At 44.2% G+C, this 18,939-nt stretch overlaps 5 protein-coding genes across 5 annotated transcripts; 3 read left to right on the top strand and 2 right to left on the bottom strand.

Moving 5' to 3' along the window:
• Nucleotides 1-1,091: 1,091 nt before the first annotated feature.
• On the top strand, nt 1,092-2,702 carry F5B22DRAFT_640541 (RNA-binding domain-containing protein; the record flags this gene model as incomplete). Its single annotated transcript, XM_047977863.1, has 5 exons — nt 1,092-1,276; nt 1,324-1,431; nt 1,532-1,939; nt 1,993-2,566; nt 2,610-2,702. The coding sequence occupies 5 exons, from the start codon at nt 1,092-1,094 to the stop codon at nt 2,700-2,702; spliced, it is 1,368 nt and encodes a 455-aa protein (XP_047824798.1).
• A 95-nt stretch (nt 2,703-2,797) lies between these two features.
• Nucleotides 2,798-3,698, top strand: F5B22DRAFT_581132 (uncharacterized protein). The gene is made up of 2 exons (XM_047973264.1): nt 2,798-3,376; nt 3,549-3,698. Exon 1 carries the CDS (start codon nt 2,960-2,962, stop codon nt 3,359-3,361), a length of 402 nt encoding a protein of 133 aa, XP_047824797.1. The 5' UTR covers nt 2,798-2,959; the 3' UTR covers nt 3,362-3,376; nt 3,549-3,698.
• A 1,951-nt stretch (nt 3,699-5,649) lies between these two features.
• Nucleotides 5,650-7,081, top strand: F5B22DRAFT_581172 (uncharacterized protein). The gene has a single exon (XM_047973265.1). It carries the CDS (start codon nt 6,177-6,179, stop codon nt 7,044-7,046), a length of 870 nt encoding a protein of 289 aa, XP_047824796.1. The 5' UTR covers nt 5,650-6,176; the 3' UTR covers nt 7,047-7,081.
• Nucleotide 7,082: 1 nt separating this feature from the next.
• F5B22DRAFT_662766 (concanavalin A-like lectin/glucanase) lies at nt 7,083-9,107 on the bottom strand (the record flags this gene model as incomplete). The annotated part of the gene is made up of 3 exons (XM_047980473.1): nt 7,083-7,763; nt 7,907-8,229; nt 8,358-9,107. The coding sequence occupies 3 exons, from the start codon at nt 9,105-9,107 to the stop codon at nt 7,595-7,597; spliced, it is 1,242 nt and encodes a 413-aa protein (XP_047824795.1). The 3' UTR covers nt 7,083-7,594.
• A 1,091-nt stretch (nt 9,108-10,198) lies between these two features.
• On the bottom strand, nt 10,199-15,347 carry F5B22DRAFT_631257 (uncharacterized protein). The gene is made up of 7 exons (XM_047976611.1): nt 14,202-15,347; nt 13,617-14,145; nt 12,721-13,454; nt 12,263-12,659; nt 11,209-11,913; nt 11,020-11,083; nt 10,199-10,967 (listed from the first exon to the last, which is right to left on the bottom strand). Exons 1-7 carry the CDS (start codon nt 14,663-14,665, stop codon nt 10,729-10,731), a joined length of 3,132 nt encoding a protein of 1,043 aa, XP_047824794.1. The 5' UTR covers nt 14,666-15,347; the 3' UTR covers nt 10,199-10,728.
• Nucleotides 15,348-18,939: the final 3,592 nt, after the last annotated feature.

Raw genomic sequence — 18,939 nt, 5'->3', positions numbered from 1 at the left:
TCTTTTCTATTATTCTCCCTACTGTTGACAACTGCGTCGCCCCTTACTTTTGGTTGTTCCCTTTGTACTATCATGTGCTAATTCGGCGTTCTGTTGTTCACAGACGCACTCTGCAAGTTGCAAAATCCTAGCTCGGTCTCTACTATCCCCCAGCCTTGACAGACTACGCATCCCAAGCATTTCAATCATCTAGACTTTACCTTTCTTCGTCCCCAGGTGTGCTCTAGGTGAGTTTTTTCCTGTTATCGTTCGCTGTGCACAGACCTTCACATCTTAGTTTGAGATGTTATTGAACACATTGAAGGAGCTCAACATCAACGTCTCAAAAGAGACCTAATGGGCCTAAATCTACACACCTGCATCAATCCCCTACTCACAAATGCTCATTTGAGTTGATTGAGCCCTTGCAATAGTTTCCCAATTCCATATTATGTCATTCCACTAGTACCAGACGTGTTACAATTTATCCTGATTACTATGGCTCTCTTTTCACTCCACTAAACTATTCATTACCCTGCCTCACAACCTGATTTCTCTATTATTGGCTCTGCATCTTTGGTTTTCAGCATCAGCATTCTACCCCGACCCAAACACCACATGTGCCGTGCTCGGCTTCTTTTAAGCGCGCAAATATTGCTATCCCAAATTTATGAGTGATGGTTCAAATTCTCGATCTGAAGAACTAGTAACGTATGGTTACTGATTGCCCAACTCGTTACCCTTCCTTCATCTGCCAGTGGCCGTGTTTCGACGTACAACTTGCTACTTTACCAGTTGCACAAAGCATTCTAAATTCTACAATCCATATTAACACCTTGATCCTGAAATTGTCGATTGTCTAGTACTTCTTTACCTGGTCGTACCTTTACTAATATAGGAGTCAGGTCTGCTAAGTTTGATTCTCACCTACTTTCGTGGTTATCTCAATTATCTCTACCTAGTGAGTAAAGCTTCACACATCAAATATACCCCATAAGGTCGCCTATCATCGGCAGTGCTCATTTCTCCGTCTATGAGTTGTCTGTCCTTGATTGTTTCGCGACAACCCCGCCCGTTGACATGTTGTTATACTAACCTCCACTCAAGGCATTATGGACGGCTTCAATTCTTTTAATGGCAAGCCAGCCTCGAATGGCTCTGGATCCCAAGGTGACGCTGGCTCTCAAGGGGCGCCTGGTGTAAACCCCGCTGGGCTCCCTATCCCTCCCGCTAATGGACAGGGAGGCAGCGAAATGGCCCCAGTGTTCCAGAATGATTCTGCACGCCAAACTCTATGGTACGTCGATGGTTTCAATAACATGATGAAAATCTAACAAGATATAGGATGGGTGAACTTGCACCATGGATGGACGAGAACTTCATCCGCACTGTCTACAATAGCGCCATGAATGAGAATGTTCAAGTAAAAATCATTCGTGATCGACACTCTGGGTATGTATCTGACCTTAATCTCATGTCGATTTTGCACCCACCTCCTAGCTTTCTCTCCTGCCTTCCAATTAGGTGACCCATCTTAGCTGACAAGTAACAGCAATGCTGGCTATTGTTTCGTCGAGTTTTCCACCCCTGAAGGGGCCCAAAAGGCTCTCCAGCTGAATGGATCCCCCATCCCCAATACCGACAGACTGTTCCGCCTCAACTGGGCTTCTGGTGGCGGATTGGTTGATCGTCGTGATGATCGTAGCCCCGAGTATTCCATCTTTGTTGGCGATCTCGGGCACGAGGTTAATGAGTTTGTCCTTGTTGCCCTCTTTCAGAACCGGTTCCCATCCTGCAAATCAGCAAAGATCATGACAGATCAGCAGACTGGGCAGTCTCGCGGCTATGGATTTGTACGCTTCTCAAACGAAGAGGACCAGCAGCGTGCACTCACTGAGATGCAAGGCGTCTATTGTGGTAATAGGCCTATGCGCGTGTCTCCCGCCACTCCTAAGAATCGGTGTGTATCCCATATCCTCTGTAACAAATTCAGTTGACTAATTTTGATGATAGCGGCCACCAGGGAAACCATTATAACCAGTTCGGCGGCGCTCAACAAATGGTGCCTGCTCCTCAAGCTCCTCATCACGGTGCGATGGGTGGCGCGGCGCCTTGGATGGCCCAGCCCCAACAGTCCTATGGCTACCAACCTGCTGGAACTTTCAATCCCATGGCGATGAACCAATTCACCGACCCGAATAACACGACCGTCTTCGTTGGTGGCTTATCTGGCTACGTTACCGAGGATGAGCTACGTTCATTCTTCCAAGGTTTTGGAGAAATCACCTACGTCAAGATTCCCCCTGGAAAGGGCTGCGGATTTGTTCAATTTGTCCATCGGCATGCTGCAGAGATGGCTATCAATCAGATGCAGGGCTATCCCATCGGAAACTCACGAGTTCGCTTATCTTGGGGCCGATCGCAGAATAACTCGGGTGTCGGCACCCCTTATCGCCCTGCTCCTCCCCCTCCCCACTATTTCCCTCCGGGTCCAACTGGACCCGCTGGCCCTCCTGGCCCTGGTGCCTTTGGCGGCGCTTTCGGTGGTAGCGCTCATCAGGGCCCTCCCGGTGGACTTGGACCTCAGGTATGCTCAGCTTCACCAGCAAAGACTTCCTTCTCTATAGTAGGATATAATGCTGACCTGTCACAGTGATCCTTCTTTGCACATTTTGCATCACGGCGTCCTGCGTTTCTGGCGTTACGGCCCGGTCAATTGTTGACCCATGCATCGATATCTCCGGTTTTGCTGCATTGATTTTCGAATGGTCGGATGGAACTTGAACGTCTTGATGCCGTCTATGAACTTGCTCTTATGGTCACGAGACTTCAAGACATTGCGACCGAGTCAAAGCACTGGATTGTTGGCGCCTGGTGCTGTCTCGTTGCGTTGCCTTTTATACGGTCATGTTGCACCAAAAAAGCTGGCGCTCTGGGTGAAATGGTGAATCGCACTTAGAGACACCGACGATTTCCTATTATGATTTTTTCTTTTCTTCTTTTGACCTGCTCTGACTTGGTCGAATCTCGTCTCTTTAAGGGGCAATCTGGCAGCATTTTCCTCTCTAATGACGCGGGGCTTGATGGAAGTCGTTGCAGTGCAGCTGTGTTGGCCTTTGTAATGTGGTTTGATTACTGCTCGGCGTGCATTTCCCACAGTGTCTTCTCACCTCGGCTCGTGGATCCTCGCAATATACCCTTTTCGGCATACTCAAGTACATGGTTGGAGGTTTTCGTGCAGCTCGGCTCGCATTTCGAGGTGGTGGATCAATGGAATAGATGCTCAAAACAGGCCTTGATGAAGTCGCAAACTCAGTTTTTATGTCTGCACACATGCGCCTTGCGGTTGGTCATTGTTTTTAACAAATACAACTTGCGTTGATAACTATTTGTTTTCGTATGTGATTTCCGTAATGATTTGCTAGTCTTTCGTTGCTTTCCATTATGCTCCGTGGTCTCTCAAAACTCCCGAATCATGCCATGACACGCATGGCCAAACGCTTCCAAAACAGTTGAGTTGCCCCGGAAAAAAACAGCAACAGCTAACTCCATAGTCGGTGTGGGTATAGCTCATTCCGCCATACTAAAATTGACACGAAAGTCGTTCAAGAGCAGGCACTCTTTAACTGTACACATGACGTCCCTTCAAATATGTATATAGGACAATCAAGGGTCATCATGTTCACTAGGCTCCTCAATCTAGATGTACATACATATACATGCATACATACACTCATGTCATGCACACCTTTGCCTGGGCAGTCCTCTTTCCGAACAATATACCCACGATTATCTATTCTAGCCCCAACCAACACCCACCCCTACGTGCTGTACTGTTTTATCTGAGAAGCCCAAGTCTGCATATTTATCCTCTTGGGTAGGTTATGCCATTGTTCTGTGGACTTTACGAAGAAGACATTATCCACATGGAAGCACAGACGTGGAAAAACTTTAAACCAGAGTCACGGACGGTCTGGGGAGATGCTGGGATGGATGCAACTTGGCTGGTACTGAAAGGCCGTGCCTTCGGCTTATTCCGGTGTTGGGTTATTCCGTCTAGCTTTATGGTGGTGGGCTGGTACCACTTGATGCTGATTACCTACCCATCCTAACTTACTTACTTGTTGGTTTCAGCATCATGTACCTAGCCTGCCTGCCTACCTGCCTACTTATAACTCAGCTTCAAGGCTGAAACGAAGGATGCAACGGGACTTTTGTTTACACCGGTTGGGGCCCTGATTGTTAGGTTTGCGCCTTTCGACGCCTGGCACAGATAAAGGAATGAGGATGGATTTAAAGGTCAGAGGGGGTCTGGAGATCTTGTTAATGGACGCTTGCATGGCTTAGGTGCCTAGAGTAGATGCAGTAGGTAGGTAGGTAGGTACTTAGTTATTAGGTTTACTCTCTTGTTCGTTTACGTGGGGGGGAAGTATACGCTGCTTGATGTCTAGGATCATGGCAAATGACTGAACGAAAATGATTCTGTGTGAGGAGGTAGGAGTAGGCCACTCCAACTATAATCAATGAGAGAAATTATATGATACTTCTTCTTCCTGAAATAGCAGCTGTACGCCTGGTTTTTATATTCGCGTCTAAGGCTTATTTCCATCTCCGAGTGAGAACCATGTTGGATTCACGATCAATCACATTGTAAGCGGGCACTTGATGGCAATATCGGCACGCTCGCGCTGCCTATCTAGGAACGAATCGGGGATCTGGTCAGACTTCGGTGCCGACGTGCCTCCCTGTCCCGTCTCAGCCCGACTCTGATAAGCCGCCACAAAGTCGCACATGGGGGTGATATGCATGACATGCACTTAGCAGTCTTTTCTTTTCTTTTCTTTTCTTACCGAGATCAGGGATGCCTTATATACATATCCCGCGTATCTCGTTGTCACGCACAAGTTTTGCTATTACCGGTGATAGAGATCAAGTCGCTTCGGTCCCGAGAAAAAGTATCAAAGGCTGCATGCGTCTCTGACCTCGCTCGTACAGCAGCCCGCTCCCCCGAGATGCAAAGATGTGAACACAATGCGCAACATCCCCAACTAATCCTCCGACTGGGCGAGGCAAGGCGGCCCATCGTGGTTACATACTATGTTCCCTGCTGTGCGCCGCGATCAGGCTTGCGTCATCACCTCTGAGTTGTGTCGGCGCCGTCGGCTCTGTTTGGGGGCGGGATGGGCATGAGGATGGGTAGGGAGGTGTCAAGTCATTCCACCTGTCTGTCTACCTTCGTCTCTACCTTGCCTTGCCCCCTACCTCAAACGTTGTGTGTGGGAAAGAGAGCTTTCCTGTTTTCTTCCTTTCCCGTCGAAAGGAAACTGGTTTAGTAATGTCACAAAAGACTCTGGTCACTTCTCACTCTCAACTGCGGAAAACCTTCCCACTTATTCCGAAAACCTTTTCTTGTTTTGAACCTGAGCTTCTTCTGAATAGGCATTGATTGATTGATTACGTGGGACAAAGCGAACATATCTTTTTCAGTTAAAGTGAATTGATACCGTATAAGTCAATCAATCCCCTATTACACCAATCGCGAGGCGGATATTCGAGTCGAACCCCCCGGAACGGTATCCAGATCGAACAGGGCCCCGTTCGTCGTATAGGGGACCAGTTCAAAGTCCGGACCTTTTCGACTACTCGGGTTCATACGCCGGCATCATGAAGACGGTGTTGCTGCGGAGAGCTGTGATGCTCTCTGGCCTTCTTGGTCTAGGTAAGGAGAATCTCAATCTTCGAATGACTCGCTATTATCACTTCATCTCTCCTTTACTCGAAGTTCATCCTCATGGACATAGAGGGCGAAGTTGATCATCGTCTCGAGCGTCTCACTAATACTCATCTTAGTTGCAACATATGTCGATGCCCAGGGGAAACGGCAGTTCGGCGGGGTCCCAACCACTTGGAACCCACCAGTTGGTAGCGGCATCAGTAATCCGTACAGCTCCAACCCCAATAGCAACGATGATGGCAATAATAATAACGATGGCGATGACAGCGGTAACGGCGGCGGCGGCAGCAATGGCGGCGACAGCGGCGGCGGAGATGGCTCTGGCAGCAATGGTGACAGCGGCGGGAACGGAAGCGGCTACTTCGGCCCTGGCAGCGGCAGCGGCAACGGCAACGGCGGAGGAAACAACCCAGGTAATAATGGCGGGTATGCCCCAAGCTCTCCTATCAACGACTACATCGACATGTACGGCCTCATGACGACGTTGCCTGCCGCCCACGGCGCTCTAGCCGCCATCGCATTCGGATTCTTGTTCCCGCTCGGCTCGATCCTCATGCGCGTCGTGCCCGGCCGCGCCGCACTCTTCGTGCACGGATTCGTCCAGCTCTTCTCGTACGCGACGTACATCGCCGGCGCAGGCCTAGGGCTCTATCTTGTGAGCATCGTGCACTTTCCGCCGGAGAACAAGAGCCTTCTCGACATGGCGAGCACGAACGCACACCCGATCATCGGCATCGCGCTCCTCGTAGCGCTGTTCATCCAGCCCGTCCTCGGCGTCGCGCATCATCGGCGATTCAAAAGGCTCAAGCGCCGCACGTGGGTCTCTTACGCGCATTTATGGACGGGCCGTCTGGGGATCACACTAGGTATTATCAACGGCGGTCTCGGGTTCGCGCTGGCCAGGACGCAAGGGCCCGCGGTAATCGCGTACGCTGTCATCGCGGGCACGATGTGGGTTCTCTGGGTACTGATCGTTCTCCTCCGTAAATTCCGCACAGGACCGAGGGCAGAGCAACGAGAGAAGATCGCGGAAGAGGGAGACAGAGAAGCGTACGTACCAGGGGTACGAGGCGGCGGCGGCTCATCTTCGTCACGATCTGGATCTAGGTCTCCTCCGGCTCCTGCCATCGTCCCAGCAGCAGAACCGGACCTCCCACCATACGAGCCGGGGCCGGATTACGCGGCGCACACGGCGCATCTCCGACAGACTGCTTCCCGCGATAGCAGGGGAAGCAAGGACGACTGGGAAGGCCACGGGTCTAGCAGGCGCGATGAGGATCCGGGACCGATCCAGTCCGCGACGGATGATGAGATGGGGAGGGGGCAGGTCTAATTGCCTACCTACCTACGAACGAAAAATACCCCTTTTAAAAACCTTTCAACAAGATTTACCAACAAATAACATCAATTTTGGATATAAATCAAGAAATATGTGCGATATATAGGAAAGGATGCTTGGACCTGGCGTTTATGAGATCCCTTCATTTGGGTTATATCAGTACTAACTATAACGACGATTTTGGAGGAGCGGGGAATTCTGGAATTGATTGGATTTGTTTTTGGATCACGATTTACATGAAGCATTAATATTCTTCTCTGCATTTTTTGGGTTGTTGGACTCCTGTTTTCGTTATGATCGATCATTTACCGAGATGAAATCACGACTTTATACTGGGAAAGGAGGGGGGGGAGCGGGGGTGAAGATAGAGGATGAGACAAGGAGAGGTGTGACGATTCATAGAGATGTCAATATGATAAATGCCCTACAGGGATACCGTAGGCTTTCCAAGTAACTCGCTTCCTTGCTAAAACAACAGCGCCGAAATAGCCATAATGACAGTCGGATTCTTTTCTTTTTTTTTTTTTTGGGGTTTGGAGTGCCTACAAGCACTGCGAATAGTAATCGTTCTGAAACTTGCACGTCGAGCCGGAGGCACAGCGGCCGCATCCACTCCAGTTCTTCCCTGCGCATTGTCCGTATTTCGCCGTCGAACAGGTTCCGGTACCGCCACTACCGCCACTGCCGCCACTGCCACCGCTGCTACCACCGCTACCGGGAGGGGGGGCGGCTGTATCGAGAATGGTACGTCAGCTATAGCGCTCAAGAATATATAGAAGCACAATACACGAGCAAGAAAATAAACAGAAGCAAGAGAAAAGGGGATGAATAAGTCGAGGAAATAAGTCATACACCCTGGACTCTGCACCAATACGGGCGTCCCGGTCTTCCAGGTCTGGTCGATGGAGCAGATGTTGGCGCAGTTCTGGGGCGTCGGCCACCCAGGAGGGAACGGACCGGGCGGGACGGTGCCGGTGCCGGTGGTGGTGGTGTTGTAGACGATCTCGATCCATTGGATCTGCATCTCCGCCGTCGTGTTCACCGTCATGTTCCCGCTCCAGGTGCCCCCGTCGCTCCACGTGTTGAAGATGACCTGGCTGGGGTCTTTCGGCGCTTGGAACTGGATCGTCGACACGAGCTTGCCGTCCACGAGCCAGCTTGTTGATCCCGGGGTCCACTGTAGTTGCGAGGATGATGGTTAGTTGTGTTCTTCGTGGCTATGTAGGTGCGTGCGCGTTGAACTCCCGTGCTCTCGGAATAAGCAACCTGGAGCTCGCTGCGACGAAAGAAAGGAATGTCACTCACGTCCATCCGATGATACTGCCAGTCACTCCAGCCCTTCTTGGACGGTAAGCTGACGTTGCGCGTCGCCTGGGGGATGTTGCCGTCCGCGTTCCAGCTCGGCTGGTTCGTGTACTGGATGTACTGCACGGGGTCGTCGGTGCGTATCTCGAGATCCGACTCCTGAACCTTCGCCAGCGTGTCGTTGTTGCGGAACGTGAACATGGCCGTGACCGCGCCCTTGGCCCCCCTCGTCCGAGCCAGCATGCGGATGGACAGGTACTGGTAATTGTAAGACCCGGACTCGATCTCGGCCGCAGACTGGAAGTTTCCGTGGCGCATGGTGCGCATCACGAGATAGGTGTTCGAACCTGCCTTCTGGTCGTCGTTGTGCTGGATGTAGATGTTATTCGGCGAGTTCACCATGAGCACCGTTGCGTCGCTTCCCGTGACGTCCGAGTCGCCGCCCATCATTGCGCTGTTGTTCCAGTTCTGGATCGCCCATGTGTTCGTCCATTCTGGCGATTGGAAGTACAGGCTTGACGGGGGCGCGTCTGCGTTTCCTTGGGCTGTGTCTATCGGGGCTGGTACGCGGGCATACTGCGATAGAGACCGGAAATCGAAGAACTTGTGGTTTCGGAAGTAGTGCGACGTCGATGTGTTTGTTCGGTAGCAATTACATCTGGAGTCTGTGACGAGGGGGTAGTTCTGTGCGAATATTGGTCGGACTGACACACTGATGGCCCCCAGAATCACCCAAAATCCCAGCGTCATCTTGATTTAATACTGTGTGAATTATGAAGCTATTGGCAACTATCTTACCAATGACTCTGAAATTATTTCCCTTGCAGAGTTCATGAGAGCGGCACACATGGTGGAAACGCCATGTCAATATATATCCAACCCTAGATGGCCTGGTAAAGCACCATAGCTATTAATGCAATCGAATAACGCCACCATCTCTCAATGGACGAAGAAGAGCTCCTCTATTCCCCAGAACCTCTATGGCCAATCCGATCGGGAAGCACGGAAAACGTGGAGGCGTCGGACCGCTTGACAATCCAATATCAAGGCAAGGTGTAATAGGTTGCCCGACGCTTCAACGCCGGTCGATATAGCCTCACATAAGTTCCATTTTACGTAACTAAATAGGATGATGAGTCTGCCGTCTTTGATTAGTGGTGCGGAATATTTACAGGACGGACTGCCGACAGGCAGAGGTAACGAAACCAGAAGACCGGATAAATTACACACCACTTATATCCCCCGCGAGTCTACGGCATACGTCGCCCACGGAGCTTGCTGCTACTCCTGGCGATATATATATATATATGTGTACTCCACGGTCCCCTGAAGGTGAGAAGTCAGGAACGGCTAGACCGAGGATGGACGTTGCGTCGTCCCCAGCATGAGTATTCGCGGATCTCGCATTGGAGCGCACGGTGGTGTGATGCTCCTGCTACGTAACGGACCAGTCATATAACAGCCGACGGTTTTTCTTCGCAAGTAGATGGGACTGCAACTTGCGTGCCGTGGAGGTGATGACGACAAGGGGCATTGACGGGAGCCGGTTAACCAACCGGATAAGCGAGGAGGGAGCTAGCTAGCATACATGCTCCAGTGGACTGCCATTTAGAGGCTAGATGCTCGGTCTAGAATCGAAGAACTGTTTGGAGCAATCTTGCGAAGTAGTAGCTAGCTAACCTTATAATCGTAGTCTTCGCTTTGAGGATCCGGCCAACCATTCTCGTTATGTTTAATTATCTGGACACCTAGGGATGGATAGATGGCAGTAAGATTGGCGAGACGCCATGGTCTGCCGCCACGGGACCTGAATGGGGTGCCAGTATATGCAGCCAAGAGCGGGATCCTCGCGTCCCCGTACCGCCTCCTGCCCAGTTCAGTAAACGTTGGCGAAACCATCGTTCAAATACTTGTTCCTTCCAAACAATCAATCGTAGGTAGTTGTACGGTGATTAGACCTTAATCATAACACTGGCGATAACACTCCTTCTTGCTTTTAATAAATAATATAGTGGGCTATCAATGGCCTAGGCATTTTGCTCGTTTGACTTGGTAGAACCCATTTCCTTCCTTCTTTTCTTTCAGTATAAATACACGCAGGCCTTGCAATTCTAAGCGCAGTTTCGACGCCTTTATCATTTGGGCTAAGGTCAGCCAATCAAATCCCCTCTCGTAGTTTTTGAGGTTCGGCTCGGAAATTTGCAATTTTTAGCAACAATCTCCAGCGCGGTACACTGCTCAGTTAACTCATAATTTGAGCACAACTGTTTCTACAGATCCGATTCTCTTGTAAGAGGTTTTTCGGAAACTATGCCTCTGATTTCAACTTAGACTTTAACCAATATGTTTGGGCGTGATCCGACAAGCCGTCCTACGATTCATCGGTCGAGTCTTGATCTCGGATGTCGGCTTGGATAAGCGCGTCCATATCTTTACTATCCTCCAACTCGACATTTTCGGCGCCCTCGTTATGCGATACCTCACAAGCGGGTTCACCTAAGATGGGAGCGAACGTCGTGTTGCTACCCAGTAAAACTTTGTGCACACGGCTTCGCATCTCAAGTTCATCGGGGGTCAGTATCTTCGGCATGCCGGAAGATGTATCTCCCACTGGCCAATGTTAGTCATATACCCTGAGAGCAAGCTGAATTGGTCTACTCACCTAAAGTACGCTTGTACTCTGAAGTGATGGTTGTAAAGATAGTGTCAATTGTCGCACAAATATCCTGCACACAGTCAAATGTAAGAAGTTATGTTAGACACAAGATCATTGCGGAATTTTTGGCAGCTTTGAGTAACTAGAAACGTTCTCTCCCTAACACACAGAACCTTGGACAGTGGAAACTCTTACCTCCATCACGCTTCGACACGTTATCCCAAGTTCATGCTTGACTTCGTCAGTAGCGTTGTCGAACATGGTATGACGAGCGGTGTCTACATGATTTAACATTGCTGCCTTCATTCGGGCATATGAACCTGTCCCATGCTCGTTAGTGCAGATGGTGTAGGCATCGCCCATCTCATCCTGGATGACGGGGGTGAAAGATCGGCTAGCCTCACGTTGAGAGGCCGTCATTTTCTCGTTCATAGCCCCTGGCAGTGCTTCCAAAGTTCGAGCATGCGCCGATATTTGGCTTGATAGAGTGGCTATTCCAGCAGTTCTATTTCGGCGCTCTTCCGCTCGAGCCTTCACTGTCTGATGAAACTGCTTCAGCTCGTCGACCGCTTCCGTTGCAAAGGCTTTCAGTATACGTGGAACGCAACGCTGGAAAGCTCGTTCCCAGCCAGTTGCTAGGCGTCGGGATATAGGATCAAAGAGCTCTGAATTAAAGTCCCTAGGCCCAGACGCACCACAGTAAACGCCCTGGCGGCGAACTGTTGCCTTGTATGTTGCCCAGAATAAGCCACCCTCGCTTCGATGTGCACCCCAAGAATAAGCAGTATTGGGAGCGGCTTCGATTGCCGACGGCGTAGTTGAAGCTATATTATCAAAGATATGCTCCTGCAGAGAGGACTGAATGAGTGCTATCGAGCGCTTTAGTGACGATTGGAGATCCTGTAGCACAGCATTAGTTGTGTTCGACCAAGGCACAATGATATCACTGCTATCACAGTCGCGTTAAATGGCTTCGGATTGACAGGGACAATGAGAATTCTGTGATATCTGTGATAACTGTGTCATAAACGCCATGGTGGAATAAACGGTAAATAATCGCCGTAATCGCCGAATAAACACCATGGGTTGAAGTGTCGCGATGATGTGCGACAAACACCATGGAATGTGGTGATTTAAATTTTCGAGCTACATGATTTGGGTTCACCAACAATTGCCCTGTCTTTTCTCATTTTATGATACATGCCAGTAATCGCCGTAAATGAAACCTGGATGTGACAAGTCAACATACCTCTTCCAATTGGTCCAGCAGTTTCTGCAGGTGCTTCTCTTCCTGGTCTTTCTCACTATCGGATAGATTTGACTCCGTGTCATCGTTAGCTGACCATAGCTTCATCGAATTGATAAGCTGAGACAAATCGTTCAGAAACTGGCGGCAATGACTGATGCGGCGAGCTTCAGTCAGCTTCTTTGCATGCTCCTGCAACTTCGGGATCTCGGTATCTTCGATCGATTGGAAACCATAGCTCATGAAGTCGTCCCGCTCCAGCTTTCCTTTGAGTTTTTGATAGGCACGACTGCTGACGCAGAAGACGGGAAGATTGCGGGCAATCTCAGCATAATCACGAGCATCATGATCAGGGTCAAATGCCGCATCATCTTCCTCTACAGCGTTCTCTTGGTCAAGTCTAGTCATGTTAGCTACAATCAAAGAAAAACGTGTATTCAACGGCCGCAGGGGTACCTTACTCTTTGATTCCCGTCGCAAAATCCGCCTTGATAGCACCTTTTGCGTAGTTGTTTCGGCCCTGGATGAGACTCGCCCTGACGTCTTCAAGAATCCTCTCCCGCTTTGCTTGAGTCGCACGAATAGCCTCCTTGATCTTAATAATCTCGGCATCGAATAAGGATCTCTCCTTTCGCAATTGCTTTCGCTTTGCTCTCAGTGACGATAGCTGATCCTCGATATCATCTTCTGTCAGGGGTATGCGGCTTTCACTGTTCTCGAGAGATTCTACACTTCGGTGCCGCTTCTTGGGGTTTGATGGTGCATAGACTGTATCACCTGTTGATAGTTGGGTTTCCAAGTCTTCCCAGACGTCGGTATCATTGTCGCACTCCTCAGATTGTTGCCAAATCATTGCCTTTTTCTCCTTGATACTAGAAATACGAGCCTGGTATGACTTTACTGTTTTCTCCATCTCTTCAGCGGCGTTCCAAGATTCTGAGAACTCGGCTTCGAGACCGAGGCTTCTGCTAGCCTCTTCGTTTGAGATATCATCTGCCTTCGAACAGATGAAGCTTACAGCCGTATAGGTTCCATCATACTTGAGCTGTCTTTTGAAAGAATCGCCAAGTAAGGATTTTGCTGTTTGATTATCAACGGCGCGAGTGATTGGAGCCACAACCCAGATACCGGTGCAGGACTTCATGTAGTTCACTGCTACAGCTGCTCGAGCTGCATTCGAGTCTTGAACACCAGGCTAATAGAAAGAAAAATTATCAGTATCGGACCATAAGTAGCTGTGTATACATGAAAATAGTGTATATCAACGGAACAGAGCTAGGTGTGCCCTAAGTAAGTATCTTAGGCAGTCCTTAGAGAGCTGGCCAGAGAGCAAACAAAAGTCAGTACAGGAACGTACCAGATCAACCACCACAGCTCCAGTAGAAAGAGCGTCAGCCTTTGTAAATATTCGGACCACCTTGATAAGCGGCCAATATTCCATAGAAGTGTCTGGTTTCCCCTTCTTACCAACGGTACCAGTTGATTTCTCCTTGCTGTCGACATAATGCTGCAATCCCTGATAGAGGCCTTGAGCCGTCTCTTTTGCGAGTTTCTTTGTAGTCCCAAGAATGGCACGAATGGCTGGCTCGTTAGCTAGGTCCTGAGGGCTGGCTTGAGCAAGCATGTCCCTAGTCTTCTGCGGGTAGACTGCTTTCACTTTGGCGTAGGCAATTCCAGCATCGGTTTCAGTCTTAGTGGCGTCACGAGCTATCTGGCCACTGCCGTCCAAAAGATCGGTGAACAAGATCTGCAGCTCTCGAATCCAGTCATCGGCAGAGATGAACTCGACCTCGGCTCGATACAGTTCTTGGGGATCATCTGAGTAGTTGAAAGATACCTCAGTAGGAGAGGCGGTACATGCCCGCAGACAGTTCGTTGGCAGAAGTCTAGGATAGTCTATGAGTGTGGATGATGTATGAAGGAGGGGCAATAGCGGGCATACCTTTCCTCGTCAAGCAAAGCATTGATAACGGAGCTTTTTCCAGCGCCAGTATCGCCGACAACACCCACGACGGTTCGTGTTGGTGCGGTACGCGCTTGGAGACCGACGATTGTTTCATTCCAAACGTCGACTTCCGGGCTCTCGCAAGTAGTCAAGGCATCCTGTAGTTGATCAAGAAAACCAGTGGCAACTGAGACGGCGTTCTCGAGTGTGTCCGGTGCCTCGTTATTACACAAACGCTCAAGAGCATCGGCCTCGCCGGGGTGGCCATGACCCAATTTCTCCTCGCCGGAGCGTGGTGCAAGTTCTGGTGTAGCTTGAGCAGCAGGTCGTGAGGGCAAGTGCGACAGAGATGATGTACCCGAGGGCTCAGCCTTGATGACGCCATTCTTGGTGGGAGTGACAGGTTCAGTCAAAGGCTCCGACTTTACAGGTGGATCTTCAGACTGGTCCATGCTGGGCATTTCACAGCTTCTTACATGAGATTCAGTAGCAGGAAGGCGTGGTGACAAGGGAATCAAAGGAATCAAGGGAATCAGGGGAAACAGGAAACTCGGGGCTGTCGAGTATCCCAGTCTGGGTGTGACGATCAAGGCCGAGGCTAAGGCTGAGGCTGAAGTTGAAGCTGCTGGGATTGAGAAGGATGAGGATGAGGAAAGTGGGAATCAAGATGCAGGCGTTTGTTGTTGCTAGGTCAAGAGCAGCCAGACTCGGTTGCGTACCTATGTAGGTAAGTAAACAAGAAACCAACCCGATACCTACCTATCTACACTCGGCTACGCCACAGTGAGAGGTAGGTATCCTTATAGAGTAGACCTGGGTTAAATGTGAAATTGATTTAGATAAGCGACAGCTGTGAGTCACAGTGTTTGTCTCTCCCTTAGGTCGAGGTATCAAGATCCCTTACATTCACTCAATTCACTTCTGTGATGGCCTGTGCAGGACGCGCCTACTTGCAGTACCTACCCTACCTGCTAGCATACCGTGCCTGCCCTGCGCTTTCCAACATCTTGTACTCCGCAAGGACTTACTAGGCACCGACAATTCAAGTACTGACGCACACTGACGCTGTAGAGTTATGAGCAAATAATACAGCTTCGAGGCCTTGAGGTTGTGCAACTGTACTTCGTGTCGTGTAGAGTAAAGGTATCAATCAAATAACATAGTGGGTAGGTACCCTTGTATACAATTTAAGCTTGACCCACGGCGGCGGGACGGGTCCCTATGAAGTAAGTACCCATTTACAACGTTAAGTACCTCTCGCCTTGGCCTTACTTTCAGTAGGTACTCAGTTAATTAAGTACATACATATAGTATAATGCATTCCGTAGGCAAGATACATAGGTGAAGCAAAGGTAATGAGAGAATCCTATTCTCCGTCTCTGCAAGTTGCTTCAAGTCTTCAAAGTAACATTTGTCTCCCAACATGGACATATAAGCGGGTAGATCATACCCAATCAAACCCCCGGACAGTACTGTACATCACCCTTTCTAGGCTAGGTATACGTACCTAGTATGCAGAGTACTTATACCTACTGCAGGTAGGTATCTCATTCACAAGGTAGGTACGCTGTGATGGTATGGCCAATCAGTCTGTATTATATGGATAATGATGTAGAAGTCAAATCTCTGGGTTTGCCAAGGACTACTGTAGGAGATTGTATACCTATAGCTACGTATAGTGGGTCTTCCTACCCTAAGCTTTATAATCTGCCCCTAAAAGAAAAGAAAATACTATATTCCTATAGCTTTATTATATATATATAAGGGCTAATTATTTTGGATAACCTTGTTTTTTTTTAAACCTTATATTAAATTAAATCCTTAACTTAAATTATATAGTTTTAATTTTTTATATAAAGCAGTAATATTTATTTTTTTAAGAACTTATAAGTAAATTTATTAATTAAGTCTAATTTTACTTAATCCTAATTAAGCTATTTATTAAATTTATAACTTAATCCTTTATATTTAATTAAATATTATAATTTTCCTTTAATTATTTTAACCTTAAGGATCTTTTTATATATATATAATTTATTATATATATAGGATTAATTAATAGAAAAGATTTCTTATATATATTTAAAGGTATAAGTTTAAAATAATTATTATAAGTAGGTTAAATTTTAAAGGTTAAGTATAATGTTATAAGTCTTTTTAATTTTATAATAGGTATTTAATAAAATTAAAGCTTAAAGAAAAGAAGAATTTCCTTTAAAGTATATATAAAAAGGGTATATAATATATATAAAATATATATATTTTAAAGGCTTTAAAATATTATAATATAATAATTATTTCTTTTTCCTTAATTAAGTTATCCTTAACTTAATATATAATTAATTTATTAATTAAATATAAAATAAAAAGTTTAATTATATAAATATATAATATAAAGTATTATAATAAATATATTAATATAGTTTATTTATATAAAGTATTATTATAATAAAAGTATATAAATATTAAGCTTATATTTATATTATAAATTATATATATTATATATTACTTTTATAGTAAAATTTATATATATATTTTTATTAATTGTTTATTAACTCTTTTTCTTTTTTTTTTCTTTTTTTTTTAGTTGTTATTAATTTTAAAAATTAATTTTAATTAAAAACTATTATATTACTTCCGTTTTTACTTTATTTTTTTTTATTATATTTATATTATTATTACTATTATTTAAATTATACCTCCTAAAAATAAAAAAGATAAAGGTAAAGCTTAAACCTTAAAAAGTAATTATATTACCCGTAGCAGTAAGGGTAAAGCGTTACCATTACCGCTATCCGAATACGATAAAGATATAAACGAAAAGCGCGCCAACGACGAAACGCCTACACCACTACCGCTAGCACCATTAGCACTACCTACTCCCCTAGCACCACTAATACCACTACTAGGCGGCGACGATAACAACAATAATAATAGAAAAGGCAGTTTGGGCTAAGGCTATGGCGGATCCGCTGGCCCTCCGCTTAATAATTATTCGAACTATAAGGGTAATTTAGATATTAAAAGTAAAAACCCTTAAAAAAATATAAATAGTCCATAAGGATAAAAAATTAATACTATAATAAATATATTAACCTTATAGTTATATTATTTATATTAATATATTATAATTATATTAAGTATATTAAATATATATATTAGCTAACATAGATAGGAAGGGGGACCCCCTCACACACAGCCACAGTAGTGTTATCACTAGGTGGCTGTACAGATAGCCTGGATAGCTGTACATAGCAATCCCCCCACGATTACTACTGTACAGCCTCTCCTTCAAATCTACATTACGATTATTCATACTACACCCATAGTGCACTTTACCATTAACTTAACCTTAGTTTTTCATTTAAACTTAATTATTTATTTAATAAATTTAACTTTATTAATTATTATAAGTATATTAAAGTATATTAAATATATAAGCTTATTAATATTTTTATATTTATATTATATATAAATTGCTATTTATTTAAATTTAACTATTACTTATAATAGCTTTTAAAATTATCTACCTTATTAAACTCCTTAAATAAAATTAATAAGTATTTATATTTAAAATGATTATTAATAATATTTAAACTATTAATAATAATAAAATAGGACTTTAATTTAACTTATTTAAATTTTATATTAATATTATAACTATTTAATATTATTTTATTAAATTATATTTATATTTTCTTTTAATTTATTAAAATTATTTTAATATAATTAATAATTAAATTAATAAAAAGATATAAAGCTATTTTATATTTATTTTAAACTTATTATATATTATAATAATATTATATTTATATTTAAATAAAAGTATTTACTTAATTATAATTATATTATTATTAAGCAATAATTTATTATTTATAATATAATTATATTTATTTTAATTAATATTATAAATAACTTTACTTTATATTCTTTTTATATATATTTTTAACTTAAATAAAATATAGCTTAACATTAAAGCTACTTTTAAATAATTTCTTTATATATATATTTATAGGATTTTAATTTAACTATATAATATACCTTTATTTTATTATTTATAATAAAAGTAAAAACTTTTATAATTAAACAATATAATAATACTTAATAAAGCAATATTTATAATTAAATAAAGCTTTATAATATTATTAATTTTAATAATTATTAAATTTAACTTTATTTTATATATAGCTTAATAATAAAGTATAATAGTTCTTTAACTTTAAAGGTAAAGGTTTAATTCCTTTTATATTAAAATAATTAGTTTTATTTTTTTTATAATTAATTTAAAATTTTTAAAATCCTATTAAGCTTATTTTATATCCTATATTAATAATATTAAATATAGTTTTAATTTTTTTCTTTTATTTTTAACTTTATTATTTTTTAAAATCTTTAACTATCTTTAGTATTAAAATATTAAATTATAATACTTATTAATTATATTTAAAAGGCTAGCCTTTTTATTTAACTTTATAATATTAATTTTTATTATATATTATTTTATTTATTATATCTTTAACCTTTTACTTTTTTAAATTATCTTTAAGGTTTAATATAAATAAATTATATTTATATTTAATAGTTTAAAGTTTAATTAATTAAATTAGGAAAATAAGGTAAAGATGAATATATTATAATAGGAAATTAATATAATATATTTATAAATTAACTTTATTTATAATTTTAAAAGGTTTTATATATTTAAATATTAACTTTTTATAATAAAACCTTATAT

Source organism: Xylaria bambusicola, assembly GCF_022495145.1.
Source record: "Xylaria bambusicola strain CBS 139988 unplaced genomic scaffold F5B22scaffold_99, whole genome shotgun sequence".
NCBI classification, from domain to species: domain Eukaryota; kingdom Fungi; phylum Ascomycota; class Sordariomycetes; order Xylariales; family Xylariaceae; genus Xylaria; species Xylaria bambusicola.
Note: the sequence above shows the minus strand (reverse complement) of the source record. Positions and strands in the feature narration are given on the sequence as shown.

What these genes read in the sequence shown, in the direction of transcription:
- F5B22DRAFT_581132 (XM_047973264.1), top strand. Translation starts at nt 2,960, where the DNA reads ATGATTTTTTCTTTTCTTCTTTTGACCTGCTCTGACTTGGTCGAATCT.
- F5B22DRAFT_581172 (XM_047973265.1), top strand. Translation starts at nt 6,177, where the DNA reads ATGTACGGCCTCATGACGACGTTGCCTGCCGCCCACGGCGCTCTAGCC.
- F5B22DRAFT_631257 (XM_047976611.1), bottom strand. Translation starts at nt 14,665, where the DNA reads ATGCCCAGCATGGACCAGTCTGAAGATCCACCTGTAAAGTCGGAGCCT. An exon ending in GCTTTGCTTGACGAGGAAAG is followed by an intron (nt 14,146 to 14,201) that starts GTATGCCCGCTA and finishes AGACTATCCTAG; the next exon opens with ACTTCTGCCAACGAACTGTC. An exon ending in TTTGCGACGGGAATCAAAGA is followed by an intron (nt 12,660 to 12,720) that starts GTAAGGTACCCC and finishes TAACATGACTAG; the next exon opens with ACTTGACCAAGAGAACGCTG.